The 22405-nt window shown below is 34.5% G+C and overlaps 1 protein-coding gene across 2 annotated transcripts in view; it reads right to left on the bottom strand.

The window, feature by feature from the left end:
- Window positions 1-22405, bottom strand: part of LOC136028960 (homeobox protein homothorax-like) — a 199741-nt gene that overhangs the window by 153830 nt on the left and 23506 nt on the right. For both annotated transcript variants that reach the window (XM_065706955.1, XM_065706956.1), the window contains exons 4-6: window positions 14934-14984; window positions 10463-10513; window positions 6610-6798 (exon numbers count right to left, since the gene is read on the bottom strand). In XM_065706955.1, coding sequence (XP_065563027.1) covers window positions 6610-6798; window positions 10463-10513; window positions 14934-14984 — 291 coding nt within the window. The remainder of the gene's footprint in view (window positions 1-6609; window positions 6799-10462; window positions 10514-14933; window positions 14985-22405) is intronic.

Here is a 22405-nt window from a genome sequence, read left to right as displayed (position 1 = left end):
ACAAAGGTCAGACCCTCAGGAAAGAAGGGAATAGGGATCAGAGTAACTCTTCTATAGGGTTGAGTAAAATGAAAAATTATGCATTTTTTACATTTACGCATATATAATTTTACTATTTCTCCATTATTTTCGATGAAGCGGATACTTAACGTGGATTTCAGTAGGGAGGGAATCCCACGCCCCTCTGTGCGGGTGTGCCTACCTATATCTCAATTATTCTCCATTAGCCAATATATTATACATTTTTCAAACAATTTGCGTTTTCTTGAATTCGGCACCCCTAGGACAAATTATTGCCAACGTAGCTAACTCCAAGCCCCCAAACGATTCCTGAACAGAGTACAGCGCCTCTTCAGATTCCGGGTCGAAATATTATCGTCACGCGTAAATTTATTTTTCCAGATGGATTCTTTCCGAAAATAATTTTAAAAGAAAGATTTATCTATAGAAGCAGGATTCTGGACTTTTTATGGTAAGTATCTGGAAGTAGACTTCTTAGAGATCTTCTAAAATAGACTTTTTACTCTGCAAAGGACTTTTGGTTTCTTTGTGGTTTTGAACGAGTGTTTATATAATATATTTACCCCTCCCCCCATTTCTATCAGCCATGAAGGCTTTGTGGGAAATAGCGTCTCGTCTTTTTTTATGTATATTTATGAACATATCACCGTCTATGTCATTTTATGTTCGTTTTTCTTTTTAATTTCCGAATATTTGCAGATTTTCAAAAGAAGCAGGGAGCTCGTCTCAATTCCACTTTTACTTGTTTTTATCTTCTTTGACTGTTCTTATCCACGGTGTTAAGATCTAATTTGAAAATTAATTCGATATTAATAATTCAGATCGTTCATTATTTTCTAAATTTCAATGAGAAGATTCTTTGTTAGGTATTTGCTTATCTGAAAAATAACAAACACTTGTAGATTTCAAAAAAAGAAGTGAGTTCTAAAAAATAACAAAAAATTTCTATATATATATATATATATATATATATATATATATATATATATATATATATATATATATAACAAAATAACAAACACTTTTCTAGAACTCTTCTAAAAAATAACAAACACTTGTAGATTTCAAAAGAAGTTGTGAATTCGTGTCAATTCAACTTTTGCTCCCTTCCTTTGAAATTACCTTCCTGATCTCATTTGCAATTTGCACTGGATTTTATGGCTCTGGTGAGTGAGTCTGTTTGGTTTCTGAAAGTGCAATTTGGAGTTCCAAGTCATGAAATGAAAGTGATCCCAGCTGTAAAGTTCCAGTCTATTCGCAATTCGCAAGGACTTTTTTCCGGAAAGAACTTTTTGAACATGTTACACGAGCATAGCTAAGGAATTTCTCTATGAGAGGAGATTTGGTCAGTTAGGGGTGGAGGTGGAACTCACTTATCTTATATCAGAACTTGGCTCTGAGTCACTTTGAGGATTGTTCTAGGGGTAGAGGGACAATTTAAGTTATCTATCTTCAAAAATTAAACGTAAGCAATAAATCATCTTGGAGGCAGTTTAATCAGTTTATCAACTAGGGGATATCGCGCTTGAGATCAAGTAATAATTATCCACCAACTTAGATACTGAGGGGAGGGGTAGTAGGGCCAGAGTTAAAGGATTCAGCTATATTAATATCGAACGTTTTTTACAGATTCTAGATTTGACTTTTCCAGGTAGGATTTTTTTTCCTGACAAGAGGGGCTAAGATCTTTCTGCCGTATATATGTGAAGCCAGTGATCAGGCACCAGTGAATGTATTTGTGTACGGCTAATTTAATCAGAAGTACATTATTAAAACGAGGGGGCAAAAAAAAGAGCAACATCATTTCAAGGTGCTTAGTCCCAGAGTTTCCTTCTTACTCCATGGGTACCTGTAGTGAAATAGGATTAGGTGCAGAGAGTTTAGGTGGATATCTGGAATATTTACAAATCTGACAACATCCCCTTCCAAATATCGATATGTTAATGAACTTTTCCATAGTTTAATAATTTCTATATAATTCTTTTAGCCTACTGTTTACTGTTTTCTCCTAGTGTCTGTTTAAGTGCGCGAACTTCCCCAAATTCTTACTTTAATGACATTCTTGACTTTTATTTTACATATGTCAGACAAATAATTTTCTGAACACTTTTTTATGAAATGTTTTACCTCCACACTAACCCCTTTACCCTGGAAAACCTTTTTTATTTGGTCTAGCTAGTTATTTCTATTCCCTTTTCTGTCTGTGATTATTAATCTCTTTCACCCCTCTCTTAGCCTTCTCCTAAAACAAACTAGTTATAACTGTATATTACGTCACATAACAGTATAATTATAGTAATACAACTAGGTTTCACAGCAAATTTCATTAAAACATAAATACTTAGCCTAAATATGTTTAGGAACGAAAATTCTAGGAACGCACTGGCAAAAATCTGCCTGCCTCATCTCATTCCAGTGCAGAGATAAACACTATCCTTTGCTAAGTATCCCCAGAATAGTCTGCTTCAGAAATTGACCTTTCCAAAACACCACTTGGGCGTGTGAAAATCCCTACTTGATTGCGTTCCCTTTGGAACAAGATATCCCCGGGTGGCGCCAAGAGGGATGCTTCCCCACAAAGGGGGGTTGTAATAAGAAATAAGTATAGCAAATAGTAATGACCTTTCGCCAAGGGAATCAGCTCAGTGAAAACACAGCATCTCACAGAACATAAAATAACAACATATTAGAGAAGATTCTCTCTCACATACCGTTATTTGCTGGTTAAAAATAAACGAGAAAACATGGAAAATGGCAAAATAATATAAAAAAAGAAAGGAAAGCAAGAAAGAAGAGAAAGAAAGGAAAACATTGACCATCATGTTAGGCTATCCAAATTGGCAATGCTATATTACACTTGGGCTTAAAAATGTCAAAAACATATACTTTCAATGGAAAGGTCAAAAATAGAATTTTCAAATTTAGGGGGCAATTACCCCCCCACCCTCTTGACTGACATCCTAACTGATGACCTGACTTTAAGGGCTACATTTAAAAATCAAAAACGAGGTGCAAATGGAAAACATGAACTTATAACTAGTCGAGGGGACAGGGGGGAGGTCTACCGACAATTTTACCTAAGCAACAGTTTTACTTCAGTATTGATATCATATAAAATTGTTGGCTCCTGCCATGAGTGTACGTTACATATGAGTGAAATAGCGTTCATGACACATTCAAACCTCGAATGGGTAGAAATGCACAAGAAAACATACACTTCTGGCTAAATAATATTTTCCTCGGTCAGAACCAAGGTCGTTTCCAGGGGGTGGGGGAGAGCGTTTGATCCCGCCCCCAAATTTTTGTCTTACTCGCAAAAACGTAACAAAATGTACAGAAACAAAATTGTGATATTTTTTTTTTCAAGTTTATGGGTAGCCCCCCCCCTCGAACAAAAATCCTGGATATGGCCCTGATCAAAACCATTGAAAATGTGCACTGAGCGATACGCCTTAGGGTAAGGGACATTTTTCTGCTAAATAGACAATGCTGTCAAATTCCGGAAAAAAATTCAATAGTCTTATGGAATCTATATCACGAAACTACAGTTTAACATTGTTTAAGATACCTGAAACTTTTTACACGGCACGCACAAAGAGGTTTGCCTGATAAAAGAAGTCAAATATCAACAGAGGTATATAAAATTTTTCAACTCCCCTTGCCCTCCCAAGAATTTTAAATAAAAAGAAAAGGGATGATTAGAAAGATTAGAGAAATCTCACCATCTCGGGGGTTTTGGTTGGAAGGTTGAAGGCCCAAGTCCTATGTATGCATGCTTTTGATCCACTCCTGGCATTCCAAGTGCCTAATGTCGCTTTTTTCTTTTTTTCCTCTACGCTAACTTGTTTTTATTAGATAGAAATCATGAGCAAAATATGTTCAAAATGGCCCAAAAATGGCTCTGGATGGAACTATTTGTCATAAAGACTGCCCCTAATGTAAGTCTTGCTGAATCCAAGCACAAATCACCAATCAGGTAATGTGAAGGAATTCCTAAAAAAAAATCCCGCATATTGAAGTTATCTTCTGCCAAGAAAAAAGTTTCAATAATAGGAAGGAACAGCAAAAAATGTCAAGCTCCCAATCACTATGGAAACTGAAAATGGGGGGAGTGGACCCATAACTCACCAGACAAGCGCGAAAGGGGAAATTCTTTCTGACACAATATAAGAGGAAACGAAGATCTTGTTCAAATCAGCTTGGTTCTCTAAAATGAAAACTCTAAGAGAAAACTTTTCCACTGGAATCTAAAGACGCAGACACCAAGCTAGTATTTCTTATTAAGTCAATAAGCAGGGAAAGCAATATTTTCCCATATTATTCAACTTCTTTGAGTTTAATTGGTATACACGTCAAGGGCCAAAAGGCTGAAGGGCCAAGAAACGGGGATCAGCACCGCCGGTAGGGACTGTAAAGTCTAACGCCGTATCCTTTACCCTTTTTTATTCAGTTATAAACGAGTTATCCTCCGTTATCCTCAGTTATCCTCCGTTAAATAGGATTCTGCGCGTTTTTTATTTTATGGTTCGGTTTGATACCGAACCATAAAAGTAAACAAATTTAAGTAAAAAAAATTTAAAAAAAAATAAAAAAAATAAAAGTTTACATTAAAGTAAACCAAATTTGACGTTTTTTCTATGCCTGAAACACAAACGGGAAAACTTGAAACCACTAGTTGTTGTTTCTTTCTTTGGGGACGGTGGGTACTATTTTTGCGGTTGGCCGAGAAAAAAAAACCTTGTAAACAAGCCTGGAAAAGTATAAAATTCTTTAATATATCGAAAATAGTGACGAAGACCACACTGCCTTTCCATAACAAACAAACATAAAGTAGAAACAATAGGGAAAATTTTTTCAAGACAGTGGAAATCAAATCTGTGAATATTTCGGCCCTATGTCCAAGGGCCGTCTTTAGCACAATACGAGAAAGAATATATATATATATATATATATATATATATATATATATATATATATATATATATATATATATATATATATATATATATATATATATATATATATATCTTTCTCGTATCGTATTGCGCTGAAGACGGCCCTTGGGCAAAGGGCCGAAATATCCACTGATTTGATTTCCACTGTCTTGAAAAGATTTTCCCTATTGTTTCTACTTCGTGTTTCTTTATTATATCCATCCTGAAAGTAGATAACTTTACCTTACCCCTCCCCCCTGATATGCAAATATATAGCCCAAATTATATAGACTTCATTAATTTTCCATTTGCCATCACTTCTTTAAATTAATTTAACGGCAAACTAGTAACGTCAACTGCAACCAGCGACAAGAAATTAATAGAGTGTATGTAAATTGTGTTATATATTTGCTCGTTAGGGGGGTGAAGGTGGTGGTAAAGTAACGTGATATACATTTAGGAGTGATATGAGTAAGTATTTTAGATTTTCTAAAGTAGTTTCCAAAATTTTATAGCGTTTCACTCTGGAGGGACCAACCACTAATCTATACCGGAAGATTCTTAGCATTTTAGTTAGCTTTAGCTTGTAGTTGTAATAAAATTAAATTGAAATAATTGATTTGAAAAATTTCAAATAGCAGGAAAATTTAAAACAGCAGGAAATTTAAAATAGAAGGAAATTAGACATAGGCTACACATTATTTTTTTTTCAGAAGCCAATTTAATCAACTCGCTAACCTTTTTTCAGAAGCTTCTTCTACAGTGTATTGCCAAGTCCCGAAAATTTAGAAGAAGGCAAAGATTTTTCATTTCTTGGGTGCAACAATATTTCAGAACCTAGATGAACAATTGTAACCCCCCCCCAGCCAACTGGCGTACTTGTTTCTCTACATTAAAAGTAAAAAAAAATTTGAACATATATTCCACTAGACAATTAATATTAGATAATAAATACCATCGACATATCTTCTCTGTCACCTTCCCCACATTTATCTTTTTTATTGGGTTAATCCATTTGGCAACTGGATTGCTCAAATGGAAAACAAATTACGTACCAAGTCTAATATGCTGTATCCGTCTGTGCGAGGTCCCTCTCCTAAGCACGATCATGTACCAGTGTTATTATTATTTGAATCGCACATGTCTGGTTTTGAACTATCATGTTCACAGGATTAATAGGGGCAACAGGGACAAATAGGGTAAACTTATTCGGCAATTGAGTTGCTCAAATCAGAAGCAAGAGACTTTCCAGCGTGATCTACTAGATCCGTCTGAGTGATATCGCTACCTTAAGAGACTCATGTCCCATTATAATTATTATTTGAATGAGCCACTGTTATTATTATTTGTATCACTCAAGTCTGGTTTTGAATTATCATGTTCACATGATTAATAGGGGCAACAGAGACGAATAGGGTAGAACGGATTTGGCAACTGAGTTGCTCAAATCAAAAGAAAGAGACTTCCCAGGCTTGATGTACTAGATCCGTCTGTGAGATGTCCCTCTCCTATTGAGGGATGCTCCTAACATTATTTGAATCAACCGAGTCCAATTTTAAATCATTGCGTTCTTAGGGTTAATAGGGGCAACAGGGACAAATAGGGTAAACTAATTTGGCAATTGAGCTGCTCAAAGCAAAAGCAAGAGACTTACCACGTCTGGTGTACTAGATCCGTCTGTGTGGTGTCCATCCCCTGTTGAGGCTCTTGCACCACTATTATTATTTGAATCACCTAAGTCCGGTTTTGAACTATCACGTTCATCTATCACTAAGTCTATTGGCATTTTACCTTTTAGGCAGCTTATATATCTGTGGCAAAAATTGTCACATAATTCATGAACCTAAAAAGAAAACAGTGAAAAATAGAAAATGGTAACGTGGAAAAATAATAAAAATTATAACGTATGATGATAACATAAAATTGAGAAAAATGCTAAAATATGAGAGTAAAACAATATAAAAAATACAAAATAAAGCAAAAGTAAAGATGCTCAATAAAATTAACTAGAATTGAAAACAATTAAAAGATGACTGTTTGTTTGCGTCTTAAGACATTATTTCTTTGAGTTATTCCACAAAATACGACTGAATTCGAAGGGTAATAGAGTTGAATCCTTTTCTATCAAATTTTTCCTCTCAGATAAAACATACAGATTGGTACTACTATTTAAATTATTTTCTAAGTATTTTTCATTGCAAAGCTCTGTGAGAGCCTTTAATAGAAACATCCATTTAATAAAAACCTGGACTGAAAATATAAAGGTGGAACAGATGAAAAAACGGTCTGGTGTGAACTTAAAAAAACAACAATTCTACTTTGGTTCTTTTATCGGCTTGACAGATTAAGTCGTCCCTTTTTTGTTTATTTTGTTTCATCCCTCTTTTATTTGCGTGTGGTCTAGGGCGGTCACTGAGCACATCGGATCTTTGGACCCAGGACCCTCTGAAATCTCAAGATCTTTACGATTTTCTTACGTCATTATTCATAATTATTCCGTTTTCAATATTTTTTCATCGAACCCCCCCCCCCACCCTCTCCCAGTAAAAGCTATTTTCTTTTCCTGGGTGAAACCAGTGGTATCAATCAACGGCGGACCTAGAGCAAAATCTTGGGAAGCCCAATGTGGTGCCAATGAGCATAATCTTGGGGGGATGTGATAAAGGTGCCAATAATTGACCAAATTGACAAATTTATTCTAAAAAAGAGTAAAAAAAGCAAAAACAGGGAAAGAGGGCGCCAGAAAAAATCTTGGGGCCCTCCCCCTAGATCTGTCGGTAGTATCAATTTACGAAAATCTAGAAGGAGAAGCAAAATTAAGTCTCATGGTCTAGGAATTGGTCGTTTTTTTTTTCATTTTCTTAATGAAAATATAAAAAAAAGGAATTTTCAATGAAAATATCCCCGAAAAGTTTTTTTCAAAATCAAAGAGAGTCAAGCAATTCTAGGGGAACGCCCCTCCATTGCCCCTCCTCTTAATTGACACCACTGGGCAAATTACAACAAATTAAGCACTTTTTCAGCCATCTTTGTATTTACTATTAAAAGATGTTAAGTTTTGTATATTAAATTTTAATGTGTCAAATTTTTAGTCAGTAAAAAGAACGTAAAACCTTATTTTCTTTTTAGAAATTTCAAAAAAGCAAAGTGAATGAAAAGTCTTCGAAATAACATTCTTTACAGGCAAATTCTTCAATTCTTCGTGTTTTCATCACATCCCATGAACGATTCTTTTATGCGCAAAGACTTAATGAAGAACTGCTGGGGATAGTTGAATTCAATTTAATTTTTTTCCAATCAGTTCTGTAAGGGACCTAGGCTCAAGCTATTTTCGTTTTCGTTTAATTACGAATTCCCTATAGGCGAAATGCTACAAATTGCGTCTTGAGCTGTGTCAGGTAATCCAGCTGTTATAAGCGGAACAGTGATTAATGACCTTAATCTCTACAAAGAAGATTGTCTGGTTAAAAAGATGCTTGCGGTCTTAGGCCCTTAATTCTCTCTTTTTTCTAGGGGTTAGTCACCGATGTTAGGAAAAATACTAGATAAACAATTTCCTTCGAGGTTAAAAATAGGACCAATATGAAATATTCACAAGCAGTTAATTACTGGCTGCTTTTTAATTAGTTTTTTCTTCAAATTACAAGAAGAGGCAGACACAAAACCTTTAGAAAGAAGTTTATTCCGGGGTAGGGGTCAAACACTTAGAAAAATCGAAAAGAATATTTATTATATTAAAATTCAACCAAAATTATATGAATAATCGCGGAAATTCTGGTATTTGAAAGCGGAGGGCACTAAGAACTTTTTATAGATGCATGGCAAGTCAGTTCAATTCCTTTAAACTAGCAAAATTAGGAGCTTTTCCTGACAATAGGATAAAATATCAGATTTTTTGCCATCTTCTACCCCCCCCCCCCTCCCTCCGTAAGAATTACTTCCCCTCGCCCACCCCCAGAAAAGAAAAACGAGCAAGGTGTCCCTAATTTCACATAGACGTGTAGAATTTTAGCGGAACAATCTGAGGATTAAAAAAAGTATTTTAAGATCCAGACGTTGAAATTTTTCATAGTTTAGCTTGTTTGTAAAAAAAAATCCAAGAATTTATGATCTATGTCTTTGTGTAATTGATGCACATTAGATTGCAGTTCCTTCAACATAAAAAAATCGTCAATTCTTCTCTTTTACTTTGTTTTTTTCATTTTGATAATATTTAATTACCCCTTTATCTTTTATTTATTTATATTGCTTCCAAAAAATTATTAATCCACAATCTCTTCTTAATATTTGTTGCTTTTCAAGAGACCTCAATGTCAATTCAAAATATATTGTTAAAAGAAAATATTGAAATTACATGAACTTAATGAAAATACATGAAATGTTAAAAGTACAAATGGAAATATTGAACTTACATGGTATTACAAGAAAGTACCTGTTAAATATTTTGAGACAATTCTTCAAATCAACTCAAGACATTTCAATCCCACCTGATCTGTGAATTACACAAAAACCTCTACGAATCACGTAGACTACGAGGTATCCAGTTACTTAAAATTGTATCATAATATAATCATTTTTTAATGTTATACTTAATGCTAATACTACTTATATTTTATGTAAATACATATATTTTTACTAATAAATTTATTCACGGAGTTTTTAATAAGTATTTGTAGATGTTTCCAGGATTAAGAAATTTTTCATTTCTTTAGCAATAAAAAATCAAATTTTTTTTATTCAATTTTAAATTACGTTGTAAGTTTCATCACCATTGTTTCAGTGTCTAAAATAATTATTTTTCAATGTTTAAATGCAATTGTCAATCCACAATGCCTTGTCGAATTCCTTAGTTATGTTTAAAATGAAAAAAAAAGTAAAAACTTTCTCTTTAATCCTAAATTCATTAAAGCATCGACAAAAACAGAGCTGACACAGATAAAACAAAATTATTCTGAGATTTATTGAAATAAATAAGCTGAAATAAATTTTTCAAAAATTTAAAAAAATTGTCAAAATTTAAAAAAATTGTCAAAAAAAATTGTCAAAATCTTTCTTCATTCAATACAAAATACTTCAATGCATGGATAAGACCAAAACTGAAATGAATCAGGGCATTTCTTTGATGAAGTTAAAAACTAAACAAATTAACTAAAATAAATCTTAAATAAAAGCGAAAGGTTTTAAACAAGGCAGAGAAAAATGGTATAAGCTAAACATCCGTTGTTTAAATGTATGGCTAAAGGCGCAGACTTGATCTAATTTTCAACTTCCCCCTTTCACTAAGTTTATTTCAAGTGATTCTTAAGCATTCTGTAAAGCATGCCGAATGGGAAATTGAATCTTTTCTTCTCCATTATCTACTCCCATAATCTGTTCAAGATTGCTATAAGCGACCCCCTGCAATACGTGATCAGTTTTTTTTCTTTTTTCTCTGAAGTTTTATAAAAAGAGTTTCCAACAGGTTTTAATCGATTTTTTTCTAGAAAAAAAATGGTTAAATAACTTACTTTTTCTAATTCCAATAAGTGAAACCTCAAAACTTGAATAGCCTGAACCATCTGAAACGGGAAATATAAAGATTTAATAATTATATGATGATGTTAATTTCTTTGGTATGGATAGTAAACACTTACCAGTTCAGAGTGGGGCTAGGAACTTGCTGCTCCAGAACGTAACAATACAATTTTCAATAGTTTGAATATGCAACCGTACTCAGAATATTTTCGTCTGGGCTTCTACTTTTACTGTTCAAATATCAAAAAGCACTTATTTCCCCTATTTCAAGGAGGAACAACCTCCAAACCATAGGCATGACCTTGCAATAAAGCAAAAAGCAAAAACTTCAGACTTAAGATAACAGGGTGAGTAGGGTTAGAGGGCCACTCTCCGTGTTTACGCTTATGTTACTACCCCTGCAAAAAAAGAAGAAGAAACAAGTTCAGTGTTTATTTAGGGTTAGAACTCTAGAGAAGTGCATGCACAGGGGACGGGCCTTTAGGACAATGCTTCCCTTGAAATCATAAGATTTTTACGATTATTCCTATAATTTCTTATATTTTCTATTGTCCCCATCAATTTGCTGCATTTTTCGGCATAGTCCCTTTTCTAAAACAATTTTTGGGTACCTGCCTAGTTCTCGACCTCCGTAACAATTCCTATAAACAAGACAAGTAAAATAAGTTTTTAACTGTCTTCAATTCATACCCTGGCAATGTGTTTTTAATAAACTGTTTGTTCTATCATTTATCCAACTAATGGCAAAATAGTAAAGGTGTGATTACATCATCTCCCACCCCGTCTAAAAATCGAAACTGCATTATTTTACAAACAGCTTCCATCATTTCCTATATAACTAGTGGATTTTTTACTTTTTTAAATGTACCTCCCCCAATGTTGGTCCCTCTAAAAAGATTCCTCCGTATGAGTATGAATATGGTATATTTTACTTTTTAAAGTTTTTGTATTGTTTTTTTCTGCCTTTCAAATTGTTTTAAGAATAAAACAAAGCAAAATCCGAAAATGTACTCAAGTTTTTACAAGATCCTTATCAATTATAAAAATAGCTTGAAAAAGTGAACTTTTTCTTCTTCAGTTCACACAGGAGCGACATTCATGTAAGTGCCATAACGGTACTCGTATGAAATGTCCCCTATCTAAAATTCTTTTTATATATTTCTCTGACGCCCAATCCACATGAATTATACCTAAGTAAGATTAAAAAATATCACTTTGGAAACAAATTTAGGCTATGTATGCACATTAGGGAGGCGGGGGTAAAGTATAGCGGGTCTGTTTTTCTGACGCTCAATCCTAATGAAGTATTAAAAAATATGATGAAAATATAATACTTTTTTAGCCAAACTATGGAAACTATGGATACTTTACCCCCCCCCCCTAATATGCAAATACATAGCTCAAATTGGTTTGTAAAAAAACATCGACAAAAAAAGGTTATACTTAGGTTCTACTGATTTGAAGAATATTAGGTAGGGGGTATTTCATACAACTACCTAAATAACTAATCTCTCTAATTTATTTGATCAAATTAATATTTTTGAAATCCAAATATTCAAATTGAAATTTTAATCAAGTATGTAAATGTTAAAAATTAAATATTTATTTATCAACATTTCAGTCAATTCATCTACCATATTCGACCTGAAAGAATTGTTTCACCAGGCGTGATAAAAATCTTTATAAACGTCAAATAACAAGTATCTGTATCAATAAATCTGGACTACATGACCCTTTAAAGATTTCATTTAACAAACATTGAGGACTCTACTGCATTTGACAGATTTCACACGAAGCTACTAGAATGAAGCCGTTGTAGTATTTGACATAGTAATTTTTAAGCCGGATTAGGCCTTGCATTTGCCCAAGCTTAAAATATTTGATAGGATTGACGTTCATAAAATGACCAATTCCATATTGTTGTCTTGAATAGTCTTTATTTCCCTTTCAAAACTTTATAATTGTCGGCTGTACAAAACAAAATAAGTTTAAAACTTGAACTCGATCACCAAACTGCACCGAAGTGCAGTTGCAGTGCAGTGTGTAGAACTGCACTTCTTACCTTTGGAACGAGTTGTAGGACAACTGATTTTTCCCAAGTCTGATGTATTTGGAATTGCTTGACAGTATACCAGGTACGTACACACGAATCTTTTTCGGAGGGGCGGATGGAAATAATAAAAAATGGGTGGGGGTGGTAATGATAACACAAATTTTATATGATAAACTGAATAAGCAGTATCCAGCAATTCAATAAATTTTAGGATTGTGGAGGAGCTCACCACTTGGGTAAATTCCTGGAGTACATAACTATCAGTTTGTCATCATTTGGCTAATTTGCCTTTAAGCCATTATGTACTAGTGAATTTCTGAAAACATCATTTTTTTAAACAAAATTTGGCGACGATAGTTGTCCCTATGGCGTGAAGTATGTTCTACTTAATAGTGCAAACAGATGGTCTTTTTGCAGTTTTGACTCATTGGAGTAGAGAAATAGAAAAATGAGAAAAAAGCTGAAAATGAGAGAAAGCGTCCAGGCTTAAGCATGGGCGCATCTTCTAGAACATTGGCAACGAACAATTTGGGGCTGTATTGTACACCTCAACAAGACACATGCGGCAACCCTGGCCGTGAACTATTGCAGCTACAAGCTTAAGAATACTGGTCGTTCTGTCTTTTTAAGTGACAAAATGAGAAGTATATTTATTTGTCAGACGGCAATAATTTATATATTGGCAAAGATGACCATCTAAATGAAATTCAAGTAACCAATGAAATGCTTGTAACATCAAGCAAATAGGCCACAGGACTTCTGATATGACCGCATGAAAATCTTCCTCTTTTCATAATTAGCAAAAATTTAAATTCTCTTTAACGCATATTTTTGTAGTTATTTTAAGAGATGCGCCCCCTGTCACCAACCGTGTCAGTGTGTGGGCTTGAGTGAAGGGATATTGTTTTAATTAGTCATTAGTTGTTTTAATCTATTTTAGATAGTCTGTTTATTCCATACGACTTAAATACTATTTTTCATCGCAAACAGCTATTTAGTTTTAAAAAACTTAATTGCGACAAGATGATAAATGCCAAATAATAAGATTAATAAAATAAAAATGATAATAACAAGATCTATTTTAAACTTGCAATAGCATGTTGAATCTATGTCGTAAATAACCTATTTGTGTAATGTTAAATAAGTAACCGATCACATTTAAATTTAATTTCGTTATTTATATAAGCTTGGAAAAAACTGTGTAGCCTCCGTTAAATAGTTTGAACTACCCATGAAAAAAGTCCCTGGGTACGAGCTTCATCTTACTGATTTACAAATTTCCCTCAACTCTATGTTAACAGAAGTAACGACAAAATAAAACAAATAAATGATACAGATAAGTTAATAAATTATTTTTTAAAATTAAAACTAATAAATAAATTAAATAAGCAAAACCGTAAAGCATGAACAAACTCCCCGTTTAAATACAGCAGAAAAATCTAAATACTTCAATAATTCGACCCAAAATTGATGTCACTGCAGTTTCCACACATCGCATAAACATCTCCCCCAGCGTTTCTGAATATAAAACACTGAATATATCTGCAGTTAATTACGGCTTTGCATTCCTCGACTTTGTCTGACCACGACCCTATTTTCAAGTCCCGGATGCTGAACCCTAATGACCTGACTTGGGGTGGATTCTCTTTCAAACGAGACAGCTGTTCGTCAAATACTGGCTTCGAAAAATAAGGGTTCTACGGTGTTATAATCCTCACAAATGGTAATTACAAAAATAGATTTAAACATAGAAATTCATTTTAAGTTTTTACAGGTGTTAGAACAAGGAATAGGAATTTAACAACAGTCCTACGTTTCAAATTACTGATTCATCGAGTTATTACATGTAAAGGGGCGTATCCTGATGTCACATAGGAGGGGATCCAGCTCATTTAAAGGGAGTAGAGGAAAGGGCTGCATCCAGGAGGGTCAACTGGCTTGAGCCCCCCCCCCAAAAAAAGTGCCAGATTCGTCTATAAGTAACAAATACATATAGGCAAATTTTTGTGGCATTTTTTTGTACACTCACCCCCTTGAAAAATAAATCCTGGATACAGTCCGGAAGGGGTAATCCCACTAAAAAAGTCAATATTTTTTAGAGGAAATAGTTACATGTAATTTCAATTTTTTTAAATTCAATAATTTGGTAAACCAGAAAAGCAAAAAGGACAATATAATTTTCTCACTATTTCTCTTTTTTGCATATTTGGACCACTAATGTGGTTTCAACCATAGGCGTCATCCCTTACTTCGCCTAAGAGAACGTAGAGCTCTGCTTTCGCCTTCTACAAAAGCTAAAACTTGCCATCAGGAAAATTCAGGACAACTTAAAGAGCGTTTGAAATTATATATTTATGCCGAAAATAAAAGAAAAATAAAAGAAAGAAAGAAAAAGAAAAAAGTATACTGACCAGACTATCAACTTCGGGGTCCGCCAAATAATATGGTTTTTCTTGCCTAATCTGAAAATAAAAATATACAAATGAAGGAAAGTGATTAAATACTGCTAGATCATCATCACAATGACCAACACGACAAATAAAAGACTGAAATATTGTATTAAGACTATTACTAAGACAATAATAAAGAAACTTAAAACCCTTTCCCTTTCAAAAACCATGCTCAACCAATTGCAGCTTAAAGCAAGTAGCATGGGCATCAAGTGGCGTAGGAGAACACACTGTGGGCAATCACATCTCTAGATATTTTAATCCTTATCCCCTCGATTTTGAAAAACATTTTGTTTCTGTATTTTCATTAAAAAAAATACATAATTTCAGTATTCCTTTGAAAAAACGATAATAAAAAATACAACCCCTCCCCCATATTTTGAAAATAAATTTTGCCTTCCCCCTACCCACTCCGTATTTTCAAGAATTGGTATCACTGGAAACCAAGAAGAAATGGTGGAATACCATGGCACATAAAATTTTGAACAATAATATATCGAGATGAACACATCTGCAAATTTCGAAACATTACCAATAGAAACAGGGGGCCAGAAAGCTCATACAGTTCATGCATCGCAATAACCATGGGTATCAACAGAGGGGGGCCAGTATCCCTCCTGTCCCCTCGAAGCACAGCTCCCACTCCTTGGGACCATTCTCAAGATTTTGGGATATCAGTCCTGAGCTTATGATGTTACTAGAAGTATTTCTGTAAAACATAACCCTTAAAAAAAATGAATTTAATATTCTGGGATTCTTTTTCAAATCTTAAGATTTTCGGCCAGCAAGCTTGGGACATTGAAAAATTATCAATGACAACCATGTAAAGACCAAAATTTAACAAAGATAGGGTTCCAATTCACAAAAACATATGGAGGGAAAGTTTTTTTTTACTATTTTTAGTGAAAATATGTTAAAGTGTTTTTCAAATTCTTAGGGGCTATTCCCCCTCCCCCTTCCACTTGATGCCCCTGAAAAAGGAGTAGAAGATTTTGTACTGTAGACACTTTTACGGAAGAAAAAAACATTGCTTAAGCTTTTGCAATCCCCTTTGAAACTGAATGCAGGCTCCTGAAATCTTTTGAGCCCCGAAGCTTAAATCTGAAGAGTAGCCTATACATAGTGTCTTTTGATTTTGGACAACCAACATTTTCTGAACCGTTCTTCTCTGAAGTTCCTTTTTTCTGCTGCTGAAAACACAACTTCCTCGAGGCAGTTGAGGACGTTAGCTGATTCAAATGAGTGCCATAAGAATTTATCGTTTTATGGACCTCCTTTACGTCTTGTTATAAAGATTTATGGTGTCTTGGCACTGAGTTTTGCAGATCAAAATCGACCAAAAAACACATCTTGACGAAAGCACAGTAAAGAAATTAAGAATGACCAACGGAGAATTTTAAAGGGGGATGGATATTTTAGATTTATTCTGAAAACAACTTGCTGATGTAGACACAAGAATTGCCCTGTTGTTTGAATTCGGTGGACCAAAATAAATTCTTTTTTGTCGGCCACAACTGCTTTCCTTCAATTCTTTGGTCGAATGGGGGAGGGGGGTTGGATAACTAATGAATATTCCAGAAACTGGTAGACAGTGTTGCCCAATACTGTCTATGAATCAAGTTATGTGCTGTTCATTAATACGGACAAACGATGATTATATGGTTGTAATTTATATCTGAATTTCCTTTTTCGTGCATTTTTTGCTGTTTTTTATTATCAAATAAACAAATCTTAGCTTTAAAAAAATTATTCCTACAAATTAACAGATCTATTGAATTGGTAAAATACATGGTTGACACAGACAAGATAGTCAAATAATAGTTATATTTGTGATTCTTTAAACTTCATCAATCTTATCTTTATTTCTAAATATTTGTATTTGATTTCTCTAGCATGTGTGCTCAACTATCAAATTCCAGTTTGCTGGCTGGGCTTTCCTTAAAGGAGAAAATAGATTACAAAAAATATTTCAAATTAGGACTTAGTTTCAATTTTCTGACGAAAAAATTGAAAAAAATGAGAAAGGCATAAAATAGTTATCTAAGACAACGAAAAACTTAAAGTTGGAACCCTTTTCATATCTTTTTGAATTTTTTGAAAACGATGCCGATTATTTTATTTTATATCTTGCATTTATTTCAAGGGATGGAGGACTTAAATTTCTTTGATCTTCCGGTTAATACTATTTTAAACTGAAAATTTTAATGCTTCTTCATATACGTTTTCTGATTGCGATACAAGACAAGATTTGTGCATGACGTTATTTATATTAATAAATAATTGAAAAAACAAAATCAGTCAAGGAAGCTTGGCACAGTCTTTCATAATTTTTTAGTTACCTTAGGTTTTAAGCAGGAGCCAGCTATTTCGTTTGGATTGCATCAGACAACCAGAATTTTTCGCACCAGAATTTTTTTTTTAAGCTACATCAGGTTTTAAGCAGCCGCCAGCTACTTCGTTTGGATTGCACCAGACAACCAGAATTTTTGCACCAGAATTTTTTAAAGCTACATTAGGTTTTATGCAGCAGCCAGCTACTTCGTTTGGATTGCACCAGACAACCCGAATTTTTTGCACCAGACAACCCGAATTTTTTGCACCAGAATTTTTTTTAGCTACATTAGGTTTTAAGCAACAGCCAGCTATTTCGCTTGGATTGCACCAGACAACCAGATTTTTTTTTTAGTACATTAGGTTTTAAGCAGCAGCCAGCTACTTCGTTTGGATTGCACCAGACAACCGGAATTTTTTGCAGTATATATATATTTTTTAGCTACATTAGGTTTTAAGCAACAGCCAGCTATTTCGCTTGGGTTGCACCAGACAACTCCCGCTTATTTGTTAACTAAAAAAAAAAACAATTTTTCTGTAGCTTTTCTTTAAGTGTTCAAATTCTTTTATTTTCAAAATAAACAAAACTTTTATATCAGTTTTAACGATCAGCGGCACTGCAGCAGGCGCTGCTATAGGTCAGGGGCCATCTGCTCCCCAGACCCGATTCCGCACCCCAGCTGAAATTTAGCACCTTCAAAAATCTTGTCAAAACTAAGATGTGCCTACATAATTCAAGCATCCACAGAACATATCGATATTTTAGTATATCTTTGCCTTTATGGTCCTATATGGCTCATTTTCCTTTTTTACTGCCATTTTCACTTGACAAGGGATAATTGACTCCAAATCTGCCCCCCCCCCACCTAGGATTTCGCGAAATAACGTCAATGCACTGCAGCAGCACTCTTAATCAGAGTCAATGTAATTAAATATGAATTGCTTAGCTGATAAGTCAAATAGTTTGAGTTACAAAAAAATGGTGTCTAGTGTAAGAACAGTACACTCCTAAGGGAATGGGGGTTGTTTTGCAACAAAACTTTTAAGAATACAACAAAAATTTGTTTATATATATCTTTGTTACTTTTTTGCGAGTCAACAAAATTTCAGAGGGAGGGAGGTTCAAGCACGGTAGCTCCCCCCCTCCTCATACAGCCTTGGCTCTAGGGTATATCAAACACATTTTAGCGTTATCAATATGGATGCATATGGGTTCGACTCAAAGGAGGGGGGGTGTCAGAAGATGCTTCCCGGGGAGTAAAGAAACATTTTTAGGACACAATTTTTCAATTTTACCGCAAAATCCTCCCGGGCAATCTTGAAGGAAGCAGAGGGATTTTTGTACATGTGGGATTGAGAGGATATCCTTAAAGAAAACAGCAATTAACTCAACTACTAATAAACTTGATTTAAGAGAGAAAATTCATGCAAATTCGTAACCAAAGGGACAGTTTATTTGGGCAATTTCTTGAAAACCATTACGCTAGACTACAGGTAGCAGATCAACAGGCAGGTCCGTAAACCCCCCGAGGTCTGTCTAGTTGTAAAATATTTCGAAGTTAAAAAATTAAACCTAGGTGACTACAGGGGGGCTTCTAAGGTATAACTTTCAAAGTAAAGTCCTTGGTAATTGAAAGAGACAGAACAATGGACCATTTTTAGTGGAATTCAGGTGGAATTTATACCAAAGAGGATTCTCAGGTGAAAAGAGATTTTCCCTAAACGCGGTGGGCTGCACCAGGGGTCTCTAACGGGTGGCGACTCTTGAGGGTAGTCATAAGCCTACCCAAAAAGCGAAAAAGAAAATTTGACTCCATAGTTTACAAGAAATAATTTTCGAGGATATGACAAGAATGGTAAACAAATTATTGGAGTAAGCACCAGAACATGACGATAATACGCATTGAATCGTAATATACAACATAAGAGTCAAGAGGTTGTCCAACCTCCAGTATCTGGTACAAATCTCAGAGGAGCATTTTATCCTCCAGACGGGACACACTTCCACGCCGCCCTGTCTCTTTGCGCCACGTGTGGTATGCTTCTGCTATGTGGTATGCGCGCCACTTGTTGTGCACAGTCTTTCAAAGTGAGGAGCCGCTCAATGAAATTAGCAAAGGCAATGATACTGTAAAAGAAGGTCCCTCCAGTGGCGTAGCCTCTAGGATATGAAGAATTTAGCGACTTTCCTCCAAATAAAACAAACGTCAAAAGAAAATGTTTACTTCATTGGTTCTGCACTGGATATATAAAACCATGTTCCATAACCGGTAACCCCCCATCCAAATCCTGAAAATCAGCTTCTTCGCGTACACACAGGACCCTTCAGGTGTGGGTCTTTCAGGAAGTTTCCAGTTTCTAAAAATTCAAAACATATTCCAATAATGCTTCTACATTTTTCAGTTTTTCTTTGGAAGGAGGGGGATCAAGAGCTTTAAATCCCTCATGATTATTGGCTTCTTTAACACTTCTATATACATATATATATATATATATATATATATATATATATATATATATATATATATATATATATATATATATATATATATATATATATATATATATATATATATATATATATATATATATATATGTGTGTGTGTGTGTGTGTGTGTGTGTGTGTGTTACCGTGAATGTCCGCAAATTGGTGAATGTAGCTTTTTTTTCTCCTTGGATTTAGTCAGCGTTGCCAGTCAACTTTTTCAATAAATGCAAGGTTTGATGATGACAGGTTAGATTAGAATAAATTAGGTTTGGTTAGGTGAGGTCAAGTTGGGTCAGCTTAGGTCAGGTTTTCAACCCATTTCTGATATTTAGAATCAAATTCAGCCTAACCTATCCTAAACTAACATAATCCAAGGTAACTAACTTTAAATTTTACCATCATAGCTTGCAAAAGACTTAAAAACCTGATTTTTAAAGCTAATTGAATCCAAACAGATAAAAGAGAATTTCGAACATTCACCGGTAAATGTCAACATTAACAAGATTTCGAATAATCACAGTAACACATATATATTACGGCTAAATTAGATATAAAATGGAAGCTTGAAAGTATTGACCTTATGGAAGCTGTTAGACATTCTATCTGCCATAAGTAAGGCTACTTACTAGAGAGTATGCAACTTAATACTAGACTGTTCACCTCCAGTGTGTTCTTAGAATAGCACCATTATACAGACATCGCATTCCTCCCGGGATAAAATGCATGTGATATTTTTCACTTCCACTTCTGCATGGGAAATTTAAAGAAATTTCAAAGACATTATCATTTCCAGATGTCAAGCGGGAAGAAAAATCACCGTCATATACTAATTTTTTTTTTACTCAAGGGGTCTAAAACGATTTAAGGGTGTTTCTTAAATTACAGGGCTTTGTCTCAGCGTCAATTTTTCCGAGTAGATCCTAACCAAAGTTCTAATAAGGAACTGACAACGGGGTGATCTGGCGTATTTTGTTGCTTGGTTATCAATTCTGTAGGTTCATGATTTGCTTACTGTAATTTAAACGGTGTTGAAATACATTTTTGAAAAAGCTCAGATTTATACCACTGGATAGCTTGTTCAAACGTTTTCAGTATTAGTTTGGTTATAAGGATAGAAGTATTTATTCTAAAATGCGATACATCTCTTTTTCCTCAATGTGGTATTAGTATCTTGGAGGCTAAAGAAGAATCTTTCTCGTTTAAAAGACAATCCAGTAAAAAGATAAAATAAAAACTAAAATGTTTTATGAGTAATATCTACCGCACCTGTGGCTTTTTTATATGGGTCTCCATCACATATATTTGCTATTAATTTTACTTAGCTCTAAGTTGTAGTTTGAGAGATAAACATAGAGCACAGCTTTCTAATGAGGACCCCCACTCCCAACGCATATTTTGCATAAACACATTAAAATATCTGCAATTAGGATATTCAAACAGTTTTTCTTTCGCAGCAATACCGCCGTCCCCATTACATTAGAATTCAGCAACCCATACCCCCCCAAGCCATACCCCCCTCGTTCCACGTCATATATTTTGAGAAGATCTATTAAACCTTATAGTTTAAAATTTCCGAAGCAGGAGTGAAAATGGAAAATATCACATGCATTTGCCATAAGGAAGAATGCGATGACTGTAACGATGCTATTCTAAAAAAGATAATAAGAAAATTACGATATTTCAAGAAAAATTCACACGTATAGGAACATTGCCCACATCTATAAACTAAAATCAGTAGCCCATAAGCCCCTTGAACTGAAAATTTCCCTCTCCATCGCTTGTGTTCATCATTTTTTTTGGCTCTTGAAGATTATGACAGGGATTTCAGCAGTCTCTTGAGAACCAACCCTATCCCCATCTCAAGACAATTTGCACAAATCCAGTAAAAAGTGTGAACAATTAGAACACTTAGACAGTGATTAAGTTTGCATAGCAATATCCTCCCATACATAAACCAAAATTCCAAACCAGGAGTTATTTTCGTGGGAAGGGGATACTAAAAAAATATTTTCTTGAACTAACGCAAAAAAATACAAATTTTAATTGATAGTTTTATCAAGACGCGCAGAGAATTTCGAGGAATTTATGATTTTGGGGGGGTGGGGGCTCAGGCACTGATTCCCCCAGGGTACATACCAGGTACAAACCCCGTAATTAGTGATTTTATTTTGCAGCTTTTGAAATCTAACAGTTGAACCTAAAAATTTTCATATTTTTATCATCTCAGGAGACCATCATTTTCATTTCAAAGAGCCAAGAGTGAATATGGCAGCTTTTCCAAACAAAAATGCGTAAAACCTAAAATGTACTGTCACTATTTTCTCTATAACCTTCAAAACCCATGCTGCTCCCTAGAAAAGTTTCTACCGGGATCCTTGAAAATTGGTGCTACTAAATATTTGTTAGGCATTTGTTTCCATCCCTTTTCCTAATTCCCAAGTTCGTATAAGCCGGATATACTTAGGGATAGTCATTCCCCTCCAAGGAAAATGTTTCTACTATTGTGATTAAGAGAATGGAGTTTATGTGGTGAGAAATACGAATTCTATTCAATGCAGTAGGTTCAATTTTCATTCTTTTCAAGCCATTAGACGCATCGATTTGAAATGAGCAA

The sequence above is a fragment of the Artemia franciscana genome, chromosome 7 (assembly GCF_032884065.1).
Source record: "Artemia franciscana chromosome 7, ASM3288406v1, whole genome shotgun sequence".
Lineage (NCBI taxonomy): Eukaryota > Metazoa > Arthropoda > Branchiopoda > Anostraca > Artemiidae > Artemia > Artemia franciscana.
This window is presented reverse-complemented; position numbering and strand designations above follow the sequence as displayed.